Raw genomic sequence first — 22,794 nt, 5'->3', positions numbered from 1 at the left:
TATGGAGGGGAATGGGCACCAGAGCGCTCTCGTAACACACCCCTGGTGGTAGCAGCTTTCCTTGAACAGAGCTAAGTTTGTTAGTGGCAGAGAAAGAGTGCAGACTGGGCGAGAGAGTCTACAGTGGAAAGGTTCAGATCAAAACATGTTTGTGTCGGGGTGCTGTGGTGGCGTAGGGGTTAAGCACCTCCTCCACGTGATGAGGTTTTAGACCTCGACGTGGCTGTCGCAGGTTCGATGCCCGGCCTCATGACCTTTGCTGCATGTCTTCCCTCTCTCTCATTACTTACTTTCCTGTCGTAGCATCTTCAAATAAAGGCCACTGGAGCCAAAAAAAAAATACCTCAACAAGAAAAACCCTGTTTGTGTATTTGAATTAGAGATGCACTAATCCGATGTAAATACCTGTATCAGTCCCAATATTGAAAAAATTCTAGATCGGCTATCATTGATAATGTGCCCGATCCATAAGGGCAGATCTATTCAGTCTAGTTCTATGCCTTGTGCTCTGAACAATGTCACACTTTGTCATTAAATTACATTGTATTTAAAATTCCTAATTGCACTTTCTGAACCATTTGAAAGAAGGTCTGTTGCAGTTTATTTTTCATGTTTGGCCAAGACATTGTTTTCATCAGTTTCAGTTTCTTTATTTACTTATTTTCCAGTTCCTTTGTTATTCTATTTATTGTACTTTATGTTTGTCCAGCTTATAAAAACCCCAATGAAACACATTCACATTTGTGGCACGTTGCAAATAACTGATAATGGGTATCAATTATTTCACTAAGCATTGTAACCAGCAATTAGAAATTGATCCTGGTTCTTCAATGTCTTTATGATGTTGGTTTCTTCTTTCATCTTTGCAGCAGACAGAGGCTGCTTGGTGCAGCAGCTGCTGTCTGGGCTGGTCCGCTGAACAGAACTGGACCTGATGAATGGAGCCATTACACTGAAACCCGGATGGACCTGGGGGGCCTGCTTCAATGGATGCTGGACAATTGTCACATTTTTCATGTCAGAACTTTTCCCGACTCAACTTTACAGGGTTCTCGGTCCTTCAGTTTGGAACGTATCACACCTACAATTTACGGCAGATTGTTCCAGAGTGGACATGTAAGGACAGAAGGAAGGAAGTGAGAAAGGAATAACGGCCACACAAAGAAGAGGTGGACTGTAGGAAGAAGGGAGTAAGATGAAAGAAGGAGTAAAACAAGGACACAGAAGAAAGACAGGAAGGAAATGAGGAAATAAGGGGCGTCGAGGTTCCGACCTCGGCATCCCACCTTTCCTGTCTCTACTGCTGGAAAATGGAAAAAGGCCACCAGAACCACACAAAAACAATATATAAAAAAGGAGGAAAGAAAGAAGGGATCAAGGAAGAAAAGAAAGGAAGGACAAAAGGAAGAACGGAAGGATTGTAGGAAGGCCACATAAAGAATGAAAGGAAAGAAAGTAGCAAGGGGTTGAGAAAGGAAATGAATAAGCTAGGAGTAAAGGCAGGGAGGATGTAAGGAGGGAAAGAGAAATGAAACAAGGAAAGAAAAAGGAATGCAGCAAGAAGGAAGGAATAAAGCAAATAAAAAGCACAGGGAAGGAAGGAAGAACATGAGGAAAGAAGAAAGCATGGAAAAAGGCAAATACACAAATTAGGCAACAGAGAGAAAAAAAGAAGAAAAAGATTTTAAAAAGAAATGAAGAAGGGAGGCAGAAAGGAACAAATGAAGGACATAAGAGAGGAAAGAACACAAGAAAGGAAGAAACTAAGGACTCAACATCTAGACCAGAAATCTTCAAATTCACGTCTCAATGTCCTTTTAAATGTGTTTCTGCTTCAACATACCTGCGTTCAATAATGAAGAAATCAGCAGGACTCTGGAGAAGCAGACAGCATAATGAGGAGGTAATTCAGCCATTTGACTCAGGTCAAATGGCTGAATTGTTGGACAAGAGACACATCTAAAAGTTGCAGGACTCTGACCCTGAAGTTGAGGGCAGCCGATATAAGCTGTGGGTTGTGGAACAAAACTGTGAAATGAAATTTTTCTTCTTCTTCTTCACTAAAATCAAATCCCAGACTTTTACAGATTGTCTGGGAACCCTGGGGTTCTCTTTGGCATTCCCAGCATCAGCATTAGACATCTTGACTTCACCTAGACCGATGTAGACAAATCAGCTTGTCCTGCAGACGAGCTCCACCAAGACGTCCGCTGGTATGCATCAGTGGCCATAAGCTCGTCTCCCGGGGTCTCTGGGAGGCAGACAGATTGGTGCGTCCACATGATAATCCTGGACTTGGGCAGCAGGCGGTGGGTGGGATGTTTGAGCGTGAGCCTGGGGAGGGTGGCTGCGAGCCCTAATGCCACCCGTCTCAGAGACGGAGTGGAAGTCCGCGGTCTTTTAATCCTATTATCCATAGCAGTAGCAGCTGGAGACAGCAGCATGTATATTCCGACACACGTGACCAGAGACCATCAGCCCAGCCAGGCTGCCTCTCCACTCTCTGTGAGGATCAATAAAAAAGTCATTTGGGCGCTTCTCCTTCTCAAAACACACAGAGGAGAGGCATCAGCAGCTCCAGCGCCTACGGGGTCTCTTCCAGACATCGACTGCAGGAAACAGGCAGGAATAAAGAATTCATGAGAGGATGGCCGTGGAGAGCGTAGGGCTTCCTCAAAGGGTGCGTGGAATCGGCTCAAAGCCTAGAGCCTCGCGGGTCGCCGGGGTTTTACATCCTGAAGGAGAGGCCGGGCCAAAACATAAACAGGCTGCGAATCGATAAGACGCAAGAGAGTGCCAACAAGATAGCAAAGATACCCGGGCACTCCAGCTGCTTTATACGTGGATAGTCTCTGGGATAAGAGGGTTTTAACAGATGGAGGGGGGGGGAGGAAGAGGAAGAGAACTGGGTCATTCCAGACATTTTTAGACATCAGTACGACCTTGATGATGTGTTGAGGAAAAATAGGGGGAAGAGAGCGCACAATGGAGCAGGTGCAATCATGACAATGAGGCGTCCAGGGCCAGTGTGACAGCTCCAGTCCATCGTCGTTACGGAGGTGGCCCCTTGATCTCAATCAGCCCGTCTCCAGGCCCACAGCGACGATGCCCGCGAGAGGAGGAATTCATCATTTCAAGCAGAATCTGCTCAATTTCAGCAAAAGCCACCGACAAATGACTTTTATATAGATTCAGCACAAAACAAAGCAGATCAATCCTACAGCAGAGTGACTTGGTCTCTGTTTCTGCCCTGCAGGTTTTAGTCGTTTCCTGGCTCTAGCATGTCTTGATCGAAAGAAATGATTTACCTAATTGTTGTGCCACTAAGTTCTGCAACTTGGACTGGGTGTGTTGAACCAGGGAATGTCTAAAACCCAGTGGACACTCTGGTATTTCCAACAACACATTTTTATCTCAAGAAAGAATAGCTTGGATGATAAACAGGGACAAGACAAGAACAAGAAATAGGTCGCAGAGACTCAAAGAATGAACCAGGGCACACGCAGTGTGGTGAATTCAGTGCAAGGGTCAGTTAGCAATTTTCAGACATGCTCCATACATTTTAAGTCCAACGGTCCCTTCATTGAAGTTGTCTGCATTTTGTCAAAGTACGACTGGGGAGGCACAGATTAATTTTCAAAGAAAGGCAATTGGCCGATACTATAATGAGAAACTGATCTCATCCACTGATCTTATCTACAGCCTCAAAGGTGTGAAAATCAGCCACTGCCCCCTTTTGCTCTGTCTTGAGGGAGGTCTGACTGAGTCACATCTGCAGGTAAACGGTTACGTGTCGTCACCCCACTGTTGCCAACTAAGCAACTTTTTCAACATATTTAGCAACTTTTCAGAGAGAAAAAAAATTGCTTTTGGCCAAAATCGTAAAGATTGGCGATTGGCCAGCAAACTGCAATCGGTGCACCCGACTTCTGTGGTAGTGCTTAGACAGTTTCCACTGTGTATATTAATGCTTATTAAGGTATATTTAATGAGTGAACTATTAAAATAGGCATCTCTAAGTGTTTTTAAAGGGCGTCTCAAGTATTTGCTGATCTAAGCTAATCTTAGTACCTGAATCCTGTCATTTCATAGGGTCCACTATAGCTCAAAAAGTTCTATTTTAGTCTCATTTGTGACTTTTGATGGCAGTCAGATGTGGTTTTTTGGGGTGTGAGAAGAACAAGGGCCTGAACGCAAACGAATGCCGCACGTTTCCTGTCAATAACTGCACAAACAACATACAATTTTCCTTCCACTTTCACATTTATTCACTCCTGAGTGTAGCTCTGCCACGTCAGTAAAATGCAGAAAAGAAAGCTGCAGTTGTAGCATTAAAGAAATGGTTCGAGGTTATGAATACATTTGGGAAAACACTAGATCTATAAGTCTGTGACACGGCACATTCCAAGGTTTGAGCCGTGCTGACTGAAAACACTCGCATTCAGTGGAAATTAAACCCGAATTGAGAATAACACGGCTGTGGAGTGCTGCTTGGTGTTGCTGTAGGCTGCACCATATCCCGCTCCAAGGCTCCCTGCAGCCCACATCAGCTGTTAGCGTTCCTCCACATGCCCACATGCGCAGCGCAGCCTTCCAGGAAACACCGAAAACACCTTCTCCATTCAGGGAAGAATCGCTCTGTCACTCAAACTGATCCCGGAACAAACTGAGCCGGGGGGGAACTACGCGACAGCTCTCTTTTATTTTTACATCTCGTATCTTCACACCGGCTGCCTGGCGGTTTGCAGAATTACAGAGCCAAAAGACCAAACGCATGCAGGCTAACCTGAGCAGACAGAAACAGGAAATATGAGGTACGCTTTTGCGGTTGTGATATTTTGCCTTCTCAGAGCAATCGCGGGCAGCTGGGGGTCAAAGGTCTCTGGAGCGCCTCGCTGCCGTGAATTTTTTAACATTCACCTCCTCCAGTGACACCAGCGTAACTGGAAGCCTTAAATCAGACACCAGCACGCTTCACACGACTCCACCTGAGGATGAACAGTCAGTTCAACCGGGCCGATCCGGCCTGCCTCCAGAGGGATGGTGGAAGTAAACGCGGTTGGCTCAACTGTGACTATTTCTGTCTGTGCGACACATCTGTGATGGAGCAGGACTGCTGAGGAGTCACAATCAGAATGTGAACTCAGCAGTTTTTTTTTTTCCCCTCCAAGAAATTTCCTCATTTAAAGACTCTTCGCCGCTGACTGTGTGTGTACGCTGATGACACCACGATTCAAAATGCATTGGGGATGCTCCAAAAAAAATAAAATAATAATAATAATCGGTCCTGATTGCTGTAGTTTTGGGTGATTGGCTGATAGTTAAATGAGAAACTGATCTTATCTACCTTAACAAAGGTGTGAAAATCAGCCACCGCCCCCTTTAGCTCCGTTCTTGAGAATGGACTGACTGACAGATTGAAAAATTAACAAAAGTCACCTCAGTGTTGCCAACTTAGCAACTTTGTCACTATATTTAACGGATATGTAATGGTGAATTGATAAATAAATTGTATCGATTCACTTAATTTTCTGTTTCTGAACACTTAATTTGTGGGAAATCTATTCTATTGGAATTTCACGTGGCCAACCGACATAAACTGGAGCAGAACTGTAAAAAAAAAAAAAGAAAAGAAGATATTGTCTCGGCTCCCCGGACACTCAGCTGTTAGCGGAGCTAGCGACAGTCTTCAGTCAGAGGCCTTTTCAGATTCGATGCGAGACTGACTGCTACCGGAGGTCCTTCTTTGTCCCACAGCATCAATATACACAAAGATACTTTGAAGATAGCTGGATGATTAGATTTACAACGTTTACTTTCCCTTTTAGACAAAAAAAAGTATTTTTTAAATTAAACTGAATTCAAGATAAAGGGCATAATAAACATTTTTACATCCAAATGCAATGCAAAATTTCAGATTACTTACTTGTTCTGTCCTATGTTTGTGTGCATTGTCCCGCTTAAATAAATGAATAAATTAAATGAAATGAATTCACACCACACTGAAACATGGTGGCGGTAGCATCATGCTGTGGGGGAGCTGGTAAGAGTTGTTTTGGAAGATGGATTGAGCAAAATATATAGTAATCCTGGAAGAAAATCAAATGATATCACCATGAAAACACCCACAGACTGAAACACAGAGGGTGGCAGCATCATGGTGTGGGGTTGTGTTGCTCCAACAGACACAGGAAGATCCAGATTGTAAAAGTTTGGCACAGAAGTTCACCTTTCTTCAAGACAACAACCACAACCTTACAGCAAAAAACTACAGATAAATGGATTAGATCAAAGTATAATGATGTGGGTTTTGGAAACCACAGATTAATTTTAATTTCACATAGATTACATTGACTTTTGTGGCTTTTACTGTCGAGATGTCGGAAAAGTTTAAAGAGCTAAAACTTTTAAAAGGCCCTTCAAGTATTTAGAAATAGACAACTTTGACTGGATATAAGCGCAGCCTTAAAAATACAAAGTTGGAAAACTAACCTGTAGCTCGTTGTTGTTGGCCATCATGAGCTCCAGCTATCAGATGACTTCAATGATCTTAGGCTCAGGCTATGGCCGTCCGGGTCATAGTAGAAATCTTCCACTCAAGTCCGTCAATATTAGAATAAAAATAGTTTAAATAAGCAGCAAGTCCAGGTGAGTGTTTAGATCCCGAACGTCTGGAGCGCGGCGGCAGGTTGAGCAGAGAGGGCGAAGGCACCATCACCTCCAAGCGGCAGGACGTCAACTCTTGGACGGGGGGGTCCGCATCACGCAGTCCGGTAGTGTAGGTAGTGGAGGGAGCGAGGGCTGCTTGCGGGGCTTCCTGCTCATCGTCGGAGAGGACAGGAGCCGGAACCCCGCCGGGACTCGCCGGGACTCTCCGCGCTGCGGTTACCTGGAGCCATGTTATTCCCCCCGCCGGAGGCGATGCGTTGCTGCTCGGCTCTGCGGTGAGCTGGGAGCCGCCGGCTGATGCTGCAAGGGAGTAAGTGCACGAGGGAGGGGTCAAACCAGCAGAATGCACAAGCACAACTTCCGGAATGGACCTTCAGAATAAAGGTCGTGATATGTTGTACTTCAGAATTCTAGTAAATGAAATAAATATTTGAAATAATAAACAACAACTCTTCTAAAAACATATTTTCTCTTATTACCATTCAACCCAACTGTGACTTGACTTTCTTGACGATTTTGGTATGATTTTATTTTTTACTACTTTATGTTTTGTGTTTTTTTTAATTCAGCTACTCTGTTGTGTGCTTAACTTTGTCACTTTGTTTTGTTGTTTTCCTTTATCTTGTTTTTATCTTATCTCTGGTGTTTGTTTTAGTCGTGGCTGGCGCTAAATCGGTTTATAAATAAAACTAATGATGATGATTTTATTTTGAATTTCACAGTTTGCTTATGTTGTGATCTCGGGCTTCCTCGCGCAGCTTGATTCAGCTGGAAATCCTCACTGCGGCAGCCGAGCGCCCCCTGCTGCAACTTGTTGATCACATTAAAGCTCTGCTGCGTGTGTGTGTCTGATGTCAGGATGAAAACAGCATTAAAAGAAAAAGTCGGCGAAAGCTGGTGCGTGGAGTCCATCACTGTTTGTTTAAAGCAGTATTTTAGACCAGAACCGGCCCAATGCATAAGCAAACTCTGCCCCTGAGAAGAGCGGGATGAATAACTCTAAATTTCACTTTGATTTTTCAAGAAGAAATGTAGTTTTAAATCTTCACAGAGGATTTTAGAAAATTCTAGCTTGTGGAAATAAAAAAAAAAAAACGGCTAGGCGTTCAATTGGGAGCATCACTGTGGATGCTATAAAAGCGAAGCAATATTTCACTAACTAAACTAATAAACACTTTCCCAATGGAAAGTGAAGAAAAAAAAGACAGATTAATCACAAAATCGCAATATATATAACCAACTAAACATACATGTTATCAAAAAAAATAAATCTAAAATCTATATCTGCAAAGATGTTAATTAAATTTGATTGTATTTTGTCATTGTAGATTTGCTCTTTTCTATCTGTTGCTATTCGAAGAAGATTAACTTACCTGTGTTTATTTTTTGTGCTTTAGTTTTAGAGGGTAGTTGAGAAAACCAATTGGTGACTTTCTGAAACAACAGTGTCCTCCTGCACGATACTGAACTTCCAAATATGTTGCTTCATCTTTTTTGATATTTCATATGTAATGAATTAAGAAAAACATACGAAATGCCCTGAATACAGCAGATTCAACTCAAAACTTGTCAGATGTATTTTATTTTTGTACACAAGATGGCGCCCAACCCAAACAGTTGACTTCCCTTTGAACCACATGACAATACATTTAATATTATGAAGTTGCTACACTTTCTAGTTAAAATGGTAAACATGGTTATCATTGCATTTCTATCTAAACCTATTAAGGAATCTTCTCCAGTCTCTTTGATGACATGCTGTTCTGTTTTCATATAAATCTAAGCAGATGGTTTTGGTTCAGAGACTTCTTTACTTTTCTCTCTGCTGATGCAGGAAGAAAATTTCTTAATAAAAGCTTCTGAGAGGAAAGGAACCTTCTCCAGACGGGACAGGTAGACAAGTGGCTGGATAGTGCTGCTGATGTTGAGAAAAGCGAAGCCAGCGGGCTGCACATAGCAACGAAACACATCAGAGGTGTAATGGTCTTCGAATGGGAACAGTGCAACGAGAGGCAGATAGTTGAACACAATGATACAGAGGATGGAGAGCACCATCTTGAATGCCCTCTTCTTCATGGGGTGCATTTCGTCTTTCCCAACGCCACGGGATTTCTTCAGGACCCATAAGATGCTTGCATTGCACAGCACCATCCAGGCGAAAGCTGCCAGGACCTCACCAGTGAACACCTTCTCGAAGTTGGGGAGACCGCCCACCGTCTTGGCAGCAGAGTAGGCAAAGGTGAGGCAGAGTACCAGCAGGGTGAGGCCCAACCTGTACTTGATGGACTTCAGCTGCCCAAACGCAATCGGAAAGAGCACCGCCACAAATCGATCCAAGCAGATACAAGAGAGAAACAACGGGCCGCTGGTGTCTTTTACTCCGAAGGAAAACTTAATCGCTAACCACACCTCTTTGCTTTGCCAGAGGTAAAGATTTAAGAAGCTGAGGGGCGTCATGCTGCCAAAGTAGGCATCCATGAAGGCCAAGCAGCCCAGGAACAGGTCCGAAGTGGACGGTTCTTTGCGATTGTGGATGAGAATCGCAATAACAAGGAGGTTGGCAGGTATTCCCACTACTACGTTGATAGCCTGAAAGGTAAGGTCAAACAGAATTGCCTCGATGTACATGTCACAGCCCTCAAACACACTGAAAGGTTTGAAAGAGGCGTTCATATAAACTGTGGTGTTATAGGGGAGTTGTGCAGGAACAGAGGTTGAATTAAGAGGCAAGGTGTATCTCTCCATGTTCACCAGCAAAAACAAGGACCCTAAAAGGAAGAAGCAGAGAAAAAGCATGATTTTCTTCTGACTTATACAGTGACAGATCAAAAGAATGATATTTCCTTTGAAGGCCAGAGTTAACTTGAAGATTTGCTCCATTTTCTAAGCCATCTGAGTAAAACTCCAAACTGTCTTTTCAGACATGATGTTCTTTAGTAGCTCCTTTGGGTTGTGATCTCTGAGAAGTTGAATCTCAACAGGAACAAAGTCCCTGCAGAGGGAGCCGTCAGACACTAAAAACATGTTACAAACACCGACAGGACCTCTCCTCCGGCTGTTATCTTGTTATTGTGTCTGTGTGGGCTCTCCTCCGGGAAACCTGAGTCCCTGAACAAGAAGACGCTTGAGACACCTGAGGGGCTTCTTCTACAGGCGCCACCCTTTCATAGGAGCATAAAAGAGAACCAACTCTCAGATTTAAACAGCAAAGATCATTCTTTGCACACAGACAGTCAATGATGTTAGATGATGTTAGAAGGTCTCTTCAACTCAAGACCTTGACGGTTGGTATCCTGCAACTTTTAGATGTGTCTCTGCTTCAACACACCTGACTAAAATAATCTGGTCCTCCATATGAACTTGACTCCATATGGAGGAGGTAATTCATTCATTTGACTCAAGAGTGTTGGACCAGGGACACATCTGAAAGTAGCGGGACACTGGACGTTGAGGACTGGAGTTGAACACTCCTGATCTAGAGCTAGGCAATTGTTTCTCAAGCAATTTCTGAACAAATGGTGCTAAAATGGGAAATAGAGCAAATAAAGCTAAATGTTGATAAGCTGATGTAATACATTAGGGTAATTTATGCCGGTGTTTCTCCATTCCGATCCTCAGGTACCACTGCCCTGCATGTTTCAGACGTGTCTCTGTTCCAGAACACCTGATTCAAACGATTACATGAGCTCCTTTGCATGCCATCCAGTGCTACAGAAACCTGTTAATCACCAGCCTGTTCAAGACGGGTTTGTGACAGAAGGGAGACACCTAAAGCAGGCAGGTCAGTGGTCCTTGAGAACCGGCATTGAGAAGCACTGATCCGGGCATTGTCCTCATTATCTGTGTATTTTCTCACAAGTAGGAACACGAGCTTCTCTGAAGATTTTCTTCAAAGCTTTAGAAATGTTGGCAGACGATCTGAAACTTAAAGACTGTCTTAAAGCCATGACACCTGAGCTGCCTCCAGCAGTGAGCCACTGAGACCAGAGCCTGTGGTTACTCCTCATCACCAGGGGGTCTGTTCTCCTTTATTGAAGACCTTTATTTAGCCGTGGTCCCTTTGCGAATCTGCAAACAGTGTTTTCAGCCTCCCTTGACTGAAGGCCTCTCTTCAGGCTGGTTACACTCCTGTGGGGTTAATCTCACTCACAGAGGAGTGAAGCTTTTAGCCAATAAGCTTTTCCTTTGAGATTACAGACTGAGTTAATTCAGTCTGTATTTTAAAAGTTCAATAAACAAATCCCAATCTGAAACAATACATTTTTGTTCTTGTTGGTCTAGAATACAAGTCCACTCGTAATTTTCAAGTTTTTGAAAAAAAAGACTTGAGTCATCGGCATATAGTTGAATTATTTGTGGATCTGACCTATGAGCCACAAAGCTGTGAAAGTAGACATCTGTAACATTTTGAACGTTTATAACTGAAAGGTTTCTCTCATAAAAACTATTTTAAATATCTATTTACTGTCTATGCTGCTCATCTTTGCAGTGTTGTAGGGTGGCTGATGCCTCCCTCCAGAGGTCACTGGGTGAGAAGGAGGGTCCACTGTGGACAGGTCACCAGTCCATCACAGACCAAACTATTTTAAATATTAGCTAAATATACTGTAATCTGCACCTAAAAATGTTTTTCCTTCATTAGGATAATTGTCTTTACATCTTTGTAACATACTAAGAATCGCAGTATACGTCAGTGTTCTGTTATTAACGCCGAGTCCCTTATGTGGTTTCAGAAGGTGAATAAAAGTTGAAATTAACATGAAAGTTTAAAAAATGCCTCTGATTTGTATTTGTAAGAAAAACCTGCAAACTCTATTCATTTTTCTTGAATTATTCTTATAAATTCTAGTTTATAAAGTCAACATTTTGTCTTATGACTAGAACTAACCAATCAGTGATTCCTGGCCTTAGCAAACTGAGTTTTAGTTAGCTTTTTATCACAATGAAAGAGTTTTTTTTGTTTTAAAACAGCTATTCAAAAATGCATACATGTAACAGAGTCCAAAGTTTATACTCACCAGTTTGTTGTTCCTCTGTGTTGAGCCCTGAGATGGATGCAGAGTTGTTCGAGGCGTTCGTTTATCTGTTGTCTGGAGTGTCGTCAGAATGACGCCGACCAGTGAGGGAGGAACGTTCACATATCCAGAGAAAATATTGACTTTTTCAGTTGAGCGCTTTTTATTTCCCAAAGTGGGAAGGTTCTCCATTACGCCAAATAAAGGTGACTGAAAGTGAAAATTCATCTGGAGAGAAGACTCGTCTCTGTATTTATCTTGCCTTTCAAGGATATTTCTATTAGGTCTTTTTTTTTCTTTTGCTAATTTTATCAAAGTGTTTGGGAAGATGCTTGGAAACTGCATCTTTCTTTTCAGAACGGGAGCATCAGACCTCCAGATTTCATTATTTTTTAAACGTTTTTTTTCTTCTATCACTGGAGACATTCAGCTCAGAGACACAGACGGTTTCAGAACGTCCAAAAGAGGACCCGGTGCCTTGAAAAGCAGGCCACACAGGTCCTCTCTGCAGTGTTGAGTAAAGGGATGGAAAAGCAGGAATTGGAGATTTGTGTGCCAGGGAGTTTCAGAAGTAAACAAAGAGTAGTTAATTACATTTGAGGCGCTGCAGAGGTAAGGAGGACCCGATGTTCTGTTCCCATGTGGGGAATTAAGACAAAACCCATGATAATTGTTACACCGATGCGTAAATCACACCAGAGAGCTGCGCAGAAACCACTGTGAATAGGTTCTACTGGCTCTTTTGAAAAGGTTTAGATGTTTAAGTCCCTTCTTAATTTTCCACATGGGAACAGAACATCGGTTCCTCCTTACCTCTGCAGCGCCTCAAATGTAATTTACTCTTTGTTCACTTCTGAAACTCCCTGGCACATTTTTAAAACTTTCAATGATGCATAATATGTAGAAATTGTGTAAGATTTTGAATATGTGATCTGAAATTTGTTAGGTGTCCTTTTGTATTTAAAAATATGATAAACAGTTAAATAAAACAGGTCTGGACTGTGAAAGTAGCTGCCAATGTTCAGAACAGCATTGCAGAATGCCGATTCATCCGTGTGCCGAGTGAAGGTCCATCCTGACGTTCGTGGAGCCAGAGAGAAACTGGCTGTGCTTCCTGAAAGTTTCAATACAGAGCTTCTTCTTTGTCACAGTCGACTCAGACAGTTGACTCGTTCCTCTGTCTCAACCTTACTTGAATGTGTCGTTTGTCTAAAACCAACATTTCAGAGTTTCATCCTTTGAAATATTTTCCTTTCTAAACACTTTCAATGAAGCAAAAGTTCCAGTTATTCAAGTTAATTACTCAATGATACTAAAACTGATACGTTTGTGGTACTCCAGCAAATGACAACATTGCTTTCGTGAATGAAAGTTTTATTTGGCTCGCAGAGTAAAGACGGATCAATAAGACCTCTGTGTCTCAGGATCCGGTCAGAGGAGGAACTGGGACCAACACATAAACATGGAGAGCGGATTCACCAGGTCCCACACGGCCATTTATTCATTATGAAACAGACTGAATGTTTGTGAACCACTGTAATGACTAAATGTGGTCGCTGAAAATCAGCTTTGAGACAGACAGGTATGCACATTTTTCACATTTTGTGACATTACAACCACAAACTTAATTTTTTTTAATCTGGAACATTGACACAGATCAACACAAAGCAGGAGCATAACCATGAAGAATAATGCATTGTTTTTGATTAATTTATGTGAGAAATTGCAAAAGGAGGCAAAAGAAAGCTCACACATTCAGTGAAGGTATTTTGAAACATTACATTTATTAAAATATGGATGTAAAAGCTTTACTTCCACATATTTATTTACCTTTCTGTCGTTTATCTTTGAATTAGCATGGTTACTAATACAAATGTGAAAAGTGTAGCATATATTTTGTCCCCCGTTATGCACAGATATCCTTAGGAGATACTCCATTAATCAAAGACGCCTTCAAAGATGACCAAGAAGACTGCCATTATTGAAAGAAAGTCATAAAGGAACTAGGTAACCAAACTGCTAATGGTTAGCAGAAGTAGTTCTACAGTTGAACATGAAATGCTTGCATTTGGAAGGCATGTAAAACTGTAGATCATCTGCCAAGAAATGGAGGGAAATGTTTGGTTTCCCTCCATTTCAGGGGAGGGAGAATCAGGGGTTCTCCCTCCCCTGATTAGAATCAGGGGAGGGAGAACTAACCCTTGAGGAACTACACATGCGAGAGGAAAAGCGTTCTACTAACTGAACTGAGATCTAGAACAAAACAAAGCCAATTCTTTTTTGTTTGAGTACGGACAGGAAGTCCAGGTCACTCAAATGCACCACAGTGAACAACACAAATGTGAGAAAATGCATTTAATGAGACAGTCGATGTATTTGTCTAGTTTTCATAGCATATTTGACTTTAGCTCTTCACCATGCAAATTATTCACGACACAAAGTACGACTAACTCTCACAGAAACAACAGCATGTAAACGGTCACATTTCATATTAACAGTAGCAATACAAGAGGTTTAATAGACAAAAACAGAAAAGGAGCTTCAGGCACTGTGCTGTTCCTGAACAACATGGGTGTATATTTGCATGCAACATAGCAGAGTTGTGGTAAAATAGGTAAAAACTTCTATCAAATGTAGCAGCATACAAGAGCAGGGAAATGCATACTTCTTTACACAATCTGATTTGTCATGCACAATAATTGGAGTATAAATAGATTAGAAAACAAAGTCTTGCTTTTAATTTTATCTTTCAAATATTAATTTAATATTATTTATATAACTTTTTAAACTTATGAAAAGTGCATCGTACCAACAGGCTGTTGAAAACCAACATAAAATCGGTTTGACGTAAAGTCTTGTGTTGTGCTTCACACATGCCACCAGCAGGTGTCAGTGTTTCCTTCTGATATTTCTAACTGAAATCACCTACCTTGAGTAAACAAAGAGAACAGGTGCTTTTTCTCCAACAACACATCAGGCTTGGATTTACTGGCCTGTGTTTGTATAACTATCAAACATATTTCTCCTAAATTGTACCAATCACAATAAAACACATCAAAGGAAGATATTTGTACAGAAAATACAAATGAGGTGACTAAACTAAACCTGGTTTTAGTTCTTATCGATATCAAACCAGCGTGGTGCCCATCCGGACCGACTTCATAACATCCTCTTTCTCTGCCACCATGACATCATCTGTACCCTCCAAGACGCCCCGAATACTGACCGACCCAGGAAATGAGGCTACGATCCTGGAATGTGAGAGGGAAGAGGGCGGATGAATGTCCCCCTCACCCCCCCACCGCCCCTTTACCCTTTTGCCCGTCACCCTTGAAGTCTTTCCTCTGAGTAGAACAAGGAGCTCCTTTCTCCTGTTCCTCCCCGGCTTTCCTCCATGACTGACGGATCTGTTAAGGACTGGTCGTCCAGTGAAGTCACTGTGGGTACTTAGCAAGAAAAGTGTAGCTAGGGACCAAATAAAGACTTCCCCAATGCACCCCCTTAGATATACAGGGGGTATATATTAGGAATTCAGAATAAAAAAAATTCACAAATATATTAATCTGTTAATTGTATAAAGACTTACCTGCAAAAGGACATTGGAAGACATAACATTTGGCTTTAGTGCAACTTGTCATAGCTTAATCCCTCATTCTTGAGGGTGACCAATACACAACCTTCCAAAGGTATTCACACACTTTGAACTTTTCCACTTTGCATCACTGTACAAGTTTTTACTTGAATATATTTAAGTGGCAGAGATGAGATCAAAGTAATGCCTAAGTGTGAAGTAGAAGGAAGATGAAAAATGTAAAAAAAAAAAAAAAAAAGAAAAGAAAAACCCAGAGAAGTGTAACTAACCACTGCAGCTCAGTGAGATTGGATTGTGAACATTCAGGTGGAGCAATTGTCAAGTCTAGCTCACAATTCTCAGCTCTAAACTTTGACTGGGCCATTCTAACATATGAATATGCATTGGTATCGACCGTCCCAATGTAGCTGCCACATTGGCACCAATTGCCACCTCCAACGAGAATTCGCTCTTCATCTTAATCCATCTTCCGTTTAAGTCTGACGAACTTCTGTTCCCCTGCTGAAGCCTCCCCCACATCATAACAAGATGTTGCCACAGGATTTTATATTAGAAATTATGCGTTCTGGCTGATGTGCAGTTTAAAAAGTGAAAGTTTGTTTTCAACTGGCCATAGTGCCTTCTTTCTTCCATATTGGTTGTGTTGTCAACGTGGCTTGTGGCAAATTGAACATGAGGATCCTCATGGCTTACTTTTTGTCACTGTTCCGTTCTGAAAAAGTTCAAGGTGTATAAGTACTTTAGCAAGGCACTGTGTTTGGTTTTAGATTCTTATAACGATATACGAGAGACTACAACACAGGAATGTTTTAAAGTAGTTACAGTGCCTTTCACAGTAAAACACCAGAGTGCCATTAAGTTCTTGTGTAAAAGTTACATGATGCAGAACAAGGACACAGTGCATGTCTGTGTGGGTTACAGGGATCACACCAGTACAAAAACATCAGAAATTCAAGTTTGAATGGTTGTGTGTTGAAACTACACACTGAAATCAGATTTAGATTAAACAAAAAAATATTTTCCCCAATGATGATGTATTATGATAAATAGTAAAGTGATACTTTTGGCAGTATTTAATTTTTTTTTGTGAAGTTAGAAAACAAAAAGAGTCAGAGTTGATGAGGAGAGTCAGTGCTGGGTCTCCACCTCCACCACGGTCCAGTCTCCAGCTGGGGAGCTGCCCCGGCTGTCTGGGGAGTAGCTGCTGACGGAGGTCACTGTAGCCGTAGGAGGGCTGAACTGTGGAGGAAGGTTGGGCCACATGCTGCTTTTCAGCGGGCTTAGGGTTCCCCCGGTCCCTACGGGTAGGAGCAGGAGAGGGGGGCACCCTCCATCACTGGACAGCATCAGGGACTGGTTGATGAGCTGCTGGACAATGTCCACCTTCTTGTTCCATTCCAGGTCGTGTGGAGCCACCTGACGCGGGGGCCTCTGGAAGCCCTGAGAGACGGATTGGGAAGGCAGCATCCTCCTCTGTCCCACCAGAATGTTCCTGTTCGGCTCCCCCCTGACCTCGTCCTCCTCGTCGCTGGTTTCCATGGCTTCGTAGATGGTGCAGAGGCCAGATGATGGGGACAGCATCACGCCGGTTGGGCTCCTCCTCAGCTGCTGCTGCTGCTGGATCTGCTTCTGCTGCATGCGGTACTGGTGCTCCAGCTCCAGCTGCCACTGCAGAACCTGCCTGCGGTGACGGTGCTCCTGCTGCTGTTGCTGCAGCTGAAGCTGGAGCAGCTCTCGGCGCTGCTTCTCCAGCTGCTTCTGCTGCTCCAGCCTGAGCCGCTCCTCCTCCAGCCACTGCCTCTTCTGTCTCTCCTGCTCCTGACGGTGCTGCTCCATCCTCCTCAGCTGCTCTTCAATTATGTAGCTGCTCTCAGTGCTGGATTTGGGCGCCAAAGGAGGGGGTGCGATTCTGGAGAAATGCTCTGCTAGTGCCGGATCTATGGGTCTCCTGTTACCCGGCACCAATGCCAAGTAGTGGCCGTTGGCTACTGGAATGCCGGGAGAGTGGTTCTGGTTGCGGTTGTCTTCCTGAGTGCGTGTTTGCCACTTGTAGTCTTCGTCCACTTCAGAGGGCTTTGCGTCTCCTGTGAGACAGTGAGGATCACTTGAAGCATCTAGCAGAGATGCATGCATCAAACAGAACAGGTGGTGGTGGAACAAGGGGGCCGAGGAGAAGTTGGACATGAGGGAAGAAGTATAAATGTGAACAGAAAGAGGGGTTTATAAAATGTAACTGCCTTAAAGATACCATAAACCATATTGTTTAAAAAACAATCAATGTTTTAGCATGGGCAGTTGGCATGACTTGTTGCTCTCTGAAGACTGTTTGTCAAATAGTTTGATGGACGACAACACCAGCGATACAGTGAACCACCGAGGAATAAAACAGATGTGTGAAAAACACAGGGGATAAAACAGATCAATGGGTTTTACAATGTCAAAATATGAAAAAACCCAAACCTCCCAGTTCAATGCGTCAACTATACACCTAAGTTACCGAAGTCAAATCTATATTTGACGCATTGAAGCGAGCAAGAGCCAAATGTCATTGGAAGGTTGTAAGGTGACAAGCCAAAAAGAAGAAGGGTATGAATACATCTGCAAGGCACTCCCATCACTAGTGCATTAAGTTTGGCTCAAGGGAATGTTTGGACGAGAGTTGGAACAAGGTTTACGGTCTTAATGAGCTAGAGAGGGCAGGATGTTTGTGCTTTAACACTTGACTGTGTTCCACAGGCCTGAACACAGAGGATGTGGTCCTGCTTACCAGTGTGCTGGATAGGAATAACACTCAAACAGGTAGCAAATTGTTAGGAGGAGTTGCTACCATATTTAAACACAAAGCTTTTAACAAGAGTGGTGTCATTCTTCAATTTTTGAGAGCTGGTGGCCCTAAATGGATCAATATTTACCTCTGGAGTTGTACTCTTAATTGAACGTCAACAGTAGACTGAACAAATATACAACATAAACTAATGGCGTTGAAGTAGAACTAAATTTGACATTACAAGAAGTTGTTATTCCCTGTAAGGATGATAGATAAGCCACTGTGATTCCGCTTCATTACGTCTTGGATTTGACCAAAATTCCATTTCAGATACACCATTGTATCATGTTGCATCGCTTCCTGTTTATCCGTTATTCCCAGATGAAGAACAGAGGATACCAGGGGGAGGGAATCTCATTGCACAAACACCACTTTACAAACACACTGGAACACAAGGACACAAAGTTCAGGCATGCTGGGCCCATTGGGAAAGTAAGAAACAGGAACAAAATGCCTTGCAATGATGTTTTAATGGAATTTTGAAAGATAACCTAGTGTCGAACCATTCAGTTCTGAACATGTCTACTGTTGAACTGTTTCAAACTTCAGGTATTACAGAGTGTTTTTTGTTAGTTAAACATGCAATATATTGTTGAAATAGTAAACCAAAAGCTTGCTATGAAAACGCTCGAGTATAAAGCTAAACTGTGGTAGCCATGTAGGGTTTTATTAAATAATGCGCTACTCGTTATCCTCTTAAGACACAAAATGATGAGCTAACAAAAGGCCTGAAGAAAACCTGAAGCAGATACTGGAAGTGACTGCACCTTAACAACCTATGCAAATACAATAAGCATAGAACCTCTTGAAGCACACGTATACGACGCCACCGACTGCAATCTAACTAGGGCTGTCCCAAATACAGTTTTTGAGGCTTCAAACCTTTATTGAAAATGATCTGGAGTCAGTGGTGGTTCTTGATATGGAGCGATGTGGCTCTTCACCCAGGGCAGCATTTACCAATCAGAAAAACATGTTCCAAGAGAGTTTTCTATTGCTTTGTGCGACATCCAGGCAGTGAATTACAGAAATGGGTATCTGATTATTACCAATCTGGAACTAAATTAAGGATCATTTCACAATTCTTAAAAGAACGTATAATTCCTTTAATTAGCTCAAGGTAAAAATGATCAAACCTGAACTCAATTATTCTGTTGCTTTAGTACAGATTAGATCAACATTTCAGAACCTTTGATGCAGAGAATCTTCTCTCTCACCAGAGCGCATTAGTTGTGGTACGATACAGAGGAAAGAGGCTTGCCCCGGGTACCATTCATCCAAGAACCGCCACTGTCTGGATGCACTTATGAAAGCTTGAATTAGCAACTCACATCAACACTTGCAAGCATAAATAGCGTGATCTCAGCTTTAGTGGTATAGTACATGAAGGAAAACATAGAATCCACGTATTTAAGTCCAAATTTGGACATCAGTAATGGCGGCAAAACAACAAAGCATTTGGGTCAGCCCTAACTCTAATCCTCCCACACCTACCTCATTACAACTGTAAAGGCAAAACCAGCAGTGTTAATACCTAACCTTTATTATTAATATAGCTAAAAGTCTTGGAACAAGAACAGAAAGTTTTCAAAAGGAATATGTGACTATCGCTATAGTGCAGAACACAAAGTGTGCACACAGGGTAGGGAGGGCCAGGTTTAACAAAAAAAATAACAACAAGGAAACAAAACAAGTAAATACAAAAAAAATCATTGACATTTGTTCGGTAAAAACAGTAGGATAAATACACAAAGAGTCCATATCCTTTCATCTGTGTTTTTTTTACTCCTCTTTCTCAGTTTACAGGCCCAGTCACAATGGACCAATCAGTCAATACCCTGCAAGGGGCAACAGAATATGCAGTGTTACTTAAAAAGAACATTCGACTAGAAAAGGTAGTAGCTATGGTACATTACGGAGTTTTAGCCATACGCTCAGAACATGGACCGGAACGGTAAGAGGGAGGCTTCATTTAAAAATCGCTACAGTCATTTTTTTCCGTCTCCTTCAATCATTTCTCAAAAATTGTTTTCTACAATCGTGGTCTCCTTTTTTTCTGCTAAGACGTCTAACCAGAGAAGAACAAATAACGTAAGGGGAAAACGGGTAGGGTTGCAGGAAAAAGGTGCATTCCAGGGTTGATAGGGGGTCTTATACGTTACCTTCCAGAAAACTATCAGTCTTATCACATATGGTGGAGAAGTACGGTGTCAGGTTGTCGGAGTCTCCACATTCCTGGTCCACCAGGTCGTCGCTGCCCTCCAGTGGATTCGTCTTCTCCCGATGATCTGCAGCGTTTCCACCGAGCAGGAAGTGGTGGTGCTCATCCAGACTGGGAAAGTCGTCTTCCTGGTGACCCAAAGGGATCAGGTCCACGGGGTTGCCGAGCAGGTCCTCGGCCAGGGCCGCAGCAGCAGATGAAGGCAGGGTCAGCTCCTTGATGAGGGAGGGGTCCTTGGCCTCCTCCGGAAGCTGCTCCTCATTCTCAAGGGAGAAGATACCAGGGCTCTTTCCGCAGCTTTCTGCCATTGAGTGGGCATTGGAGTTGGACGTTGTGCAGTCAAAGCCATAAGATGCCACAGAATTGGCTGACTGAGGAGTAGCTCCACCTCCGTCCTCTTCACCCTCTAAAATAGCTGGATCTCCTGTCTCTTCATCCTCCTCCAGAGCTGGCAAGCTACCGGTGGGAGGAGGGCTTTCCATTGCAGCCCTTTCATCTATCGTCATCGGAGCCTCTGGGTCGTTAATCTGTATCTCCCCCTCCGTGTCACTGGCTTCATCGCCGGAGGTAGACGGGGATGAAGGGACTGACGCAGGAGCTGTTGGGGGTCCGGTTCCAAGCACCTCATCGGCAGGAAGAGTCTCAGCCTCTTCCTCCTCTCCATCACCTTTCTCCAAGTGAATGCCTAGATCCTGGTCCACGTCGGGCTGAAGTGACGCCGGTACCGGGGTTTGCTGTTTATCAGAGCGGGACTCTACTCCAGAGCTGCTGTCGTAGTCACGGAGGTCCTCAGGAGTGCTTGTCTCGCTGCCGCTGTGAGCGGGCGGGGCGGTCCCAGTCGGAGTGTCGGCCTGGGACATGCCTACAGTCGGAGAGGTGAATAGGTCACGATGGTGCTGGGGTATCTGCTCTGTCTGCAGGGGGAATGACGGGGCGCTACCGTCAACACACGCCTGGGCAGGAGACTGGGTTGGCGTCTCGGATTCGGCTGCGTCGTGGTCTGACACGGGGCTGGGAGAGGACACAGCAAGGTGGGACACTGGTTGAGTCCAGGTATCTGAGAAGGGGTTTGTCTGACCCCAGGAGGCTGCAGGTGCAGCACCTGACAACAGACCAGAGTGGGTCAAGTTATCCAAGTGCTCTTCCTCGTTAAAGTCATCATCAACATTCCCACCACTCTCCGTCACGCCTTCGCTGTGCATTTCCACATCTTCGTCCTCCTCCTCGTCTTGTTTGTGCTCCTGGAACACTCTGTGATGCTCCTCAGCTTGCTCAGAGCTCAAGTCCATATCGTCCACCCGCTCGTCGTCTTCATCCTCCTCTTCTTCATTGGCAAGAGTTTCAACATTGGGAGAACCCATGAGATTACCGTCTCCTTCGGAGCCTCTGAGGCTGGAGTCGATCAAGGCGTCTGAGCTCTGGGTGCCCTCCAAGATAGCGGTGTGCTGAGTGCTGCTGAGGTCGGACACCCCCTGCTGCCGGCTGCTGGTGCAGCTGCTCATGTCCTCGGAGTCCATCCCAGAGAGCAGGTCATCGCCATGCCAACCTCCGAATGCTGACGACCGTGCCTGGAACTCATCCGAATGTTGAGAGGTACTCATGTCAGTGACCAAGGATGAAAGCTGGTGGCCTAGTCTCCTCTCTTCCTCATATTCCTCCTCATCATCATCATCCTCATTGATCTCCTCATCAGCCTTTTCCACCTCCTCTTTCTGTTCATGAGAAGATACAAGGTCCTTGTGAATAAAATCACCTGAAGGCAAAGCACCAAAATTGTGAGGTTGTCCAACAGCTGAAAGAGACCCTGGAGCTGTGGAGGTAGAGAGAAACAGGGCTTCCTCATCTACTTCCTCCTCCTCATCATCTTTCTCATCATCTTCTACCCCTTGAATTTCGTATCCTTTTACATTGTACTCCTCTGCTTGGAATGTCATCACATTAAGCAACGTGTGGGGTGCCAGACCAGTAGGAGACTGGTTCCTGTTCCAGGAATCAGATGGAGCATCAAAGTCCAAAAGAGAGGAAGCATTCTGTGATTTTTTAACAGGCGAGGCAGGGACTGGCGGGGAGCAAGGGGGAGACATGACAGTTGTTCCTAAGGAGGGAACCGAACTGTTGTCTTCGAATTTATAAGTGGTCATCTGAGGTGACATCCGGACACCGATGGTTGCTTCACTTCCTTGCTCAGGGGTTTGCTCTTGAAGTTCAGGTGTTGGTTCCCGCACAGGCTCAGGTGTTGGTTCTCGCAAGGGCTCAGGTGATGGATCCCGCACCTGAGCAGGCTCTGGCGTTGGTTCCCGCACAGGCTCTGGTGTTGGTTGTCGCATCTGAATGGGCTCGGGTGTTGGTTCCCGTTGTTGAATGGGCTCAGGTGTTGGTTGCCGTATCTGAACGGGTTCTGGTGTTGGTTCCCTTTGCTGAACGGGTTCTGGTGTTGGTTCCCGTTGCTGAACGGGTTCTGGTGTTGGTT

The 22,794-nt window shown here is 43.8% G+C and overlaps 4 protein-coding genes across 5 annotated transcripts in view; all 4 read right to left on the bottom strand.

Annotated features, from left to right (window-relative positions):
* LOC103468356 (serine/threonine-protein kinase N1-like) overlaps positions 1–6,581 on the bottom strand; it is a 47,122-nt gene extending 40,541 nt beyond the window's left edge. The window contains exon 1 of one of the 2 annotated variants that reach the window (XM_008415383.2): positions 6,493–6,581. In XM_008415383.2, coding sequence (XP_008413605.1) covers positions 6,493–6,519 — 27 coding nt within the window. In that variant the 5' untranslated portion in view covers positions 6,520–6,581. The remainder of the gene's footprint in view (positions 1–6,492) is intronic. The other variant, XM_008415385.2, reaches the window with a different exon arrangement.
* A 1,697-nt stretch (positions 6,582–8,278) lies between these two features.
* LOC103468354 (G-protein coupled receptor 183-like) lies at positions 8,279–11,695 on the bottom strand. Its single transcript, XM_008415381.2, has 2 exons — positions 11,688–11,695; positions 8,279–9,437 (listed from the first exon to the last, which is right to left on the bottom strand). The coding sequence occupies exon 2, from the start codon at positions 9,412–9,414 to the stop codon at positions 8,449–8,451; it is 966 nt and encodes a 321-aa protein (XP_008413603.1). The 5' UTR covers positions 9,415–9,437; positions 11,688–11,695; the 3' UTR covers positions 8,279–8,448.
* Positions 11,696–13,449: 1,754 nt separating this feature from the next.
* On the bottom strand, positions 13,450–18,460 carry LOC108166519 (probable cyclin-dependent serine/threonine-protein kinase DDB_G0278487). Its single transcript, XM_017306318.1, has 2 exons — positions 13,898–18,460; positions 13,450–13,848 (listed from the first exon to the last, which is right to left on the bottom strand). The coding sequence occupies exon 1, from the start codon at positions 17,458–17,460 to the stop codon at positions 16,405–16,407; it is 1,056 nt and encodes a 351-aa protein (XP_017161807.1). The 5' UTR covers positions 17,461–18,460; the 3' UTR covers positions 13,450–13,848; positions 13,898–16,404.
* Positions 18,461–18,554: 94 nt separating this feature from the next.
* Positions 18,555–22,794, bottom strand: part of prr36b (proline rich 36b) — a 16,347-nt gene continuing 12,107 nt past the window's right edge. Inside the window, exon 5 of the mRNA XM_017306317.1 lies at positions 18,555–22,794. Coding sequence (XP_017161806.1) covers positions 20,255–22,794 — 2,540 coding nt within the window. The 3' untranslated portion in view covers positions 18,555–20,254.

This window comes from Poecilia reticulata, linkage group LG8, assembly GCF_000633615.1.
Source record: "Poecilia reticulata strain Guanapo linkage group LG8, Guppy_female_1.0+MT, whole genome shotgun sequence".
In the NCBI taxonomy this organism is placed as follows: Eukaryota; Metazoa; Chordata; class Actinopteri; order Cyprinodontiformes; family Poeciliidae; genus Poecilia; species Poecilia reticulata.
This window is presented reverse-complemented; position numbering and strand designations above follow the sequence as displayed.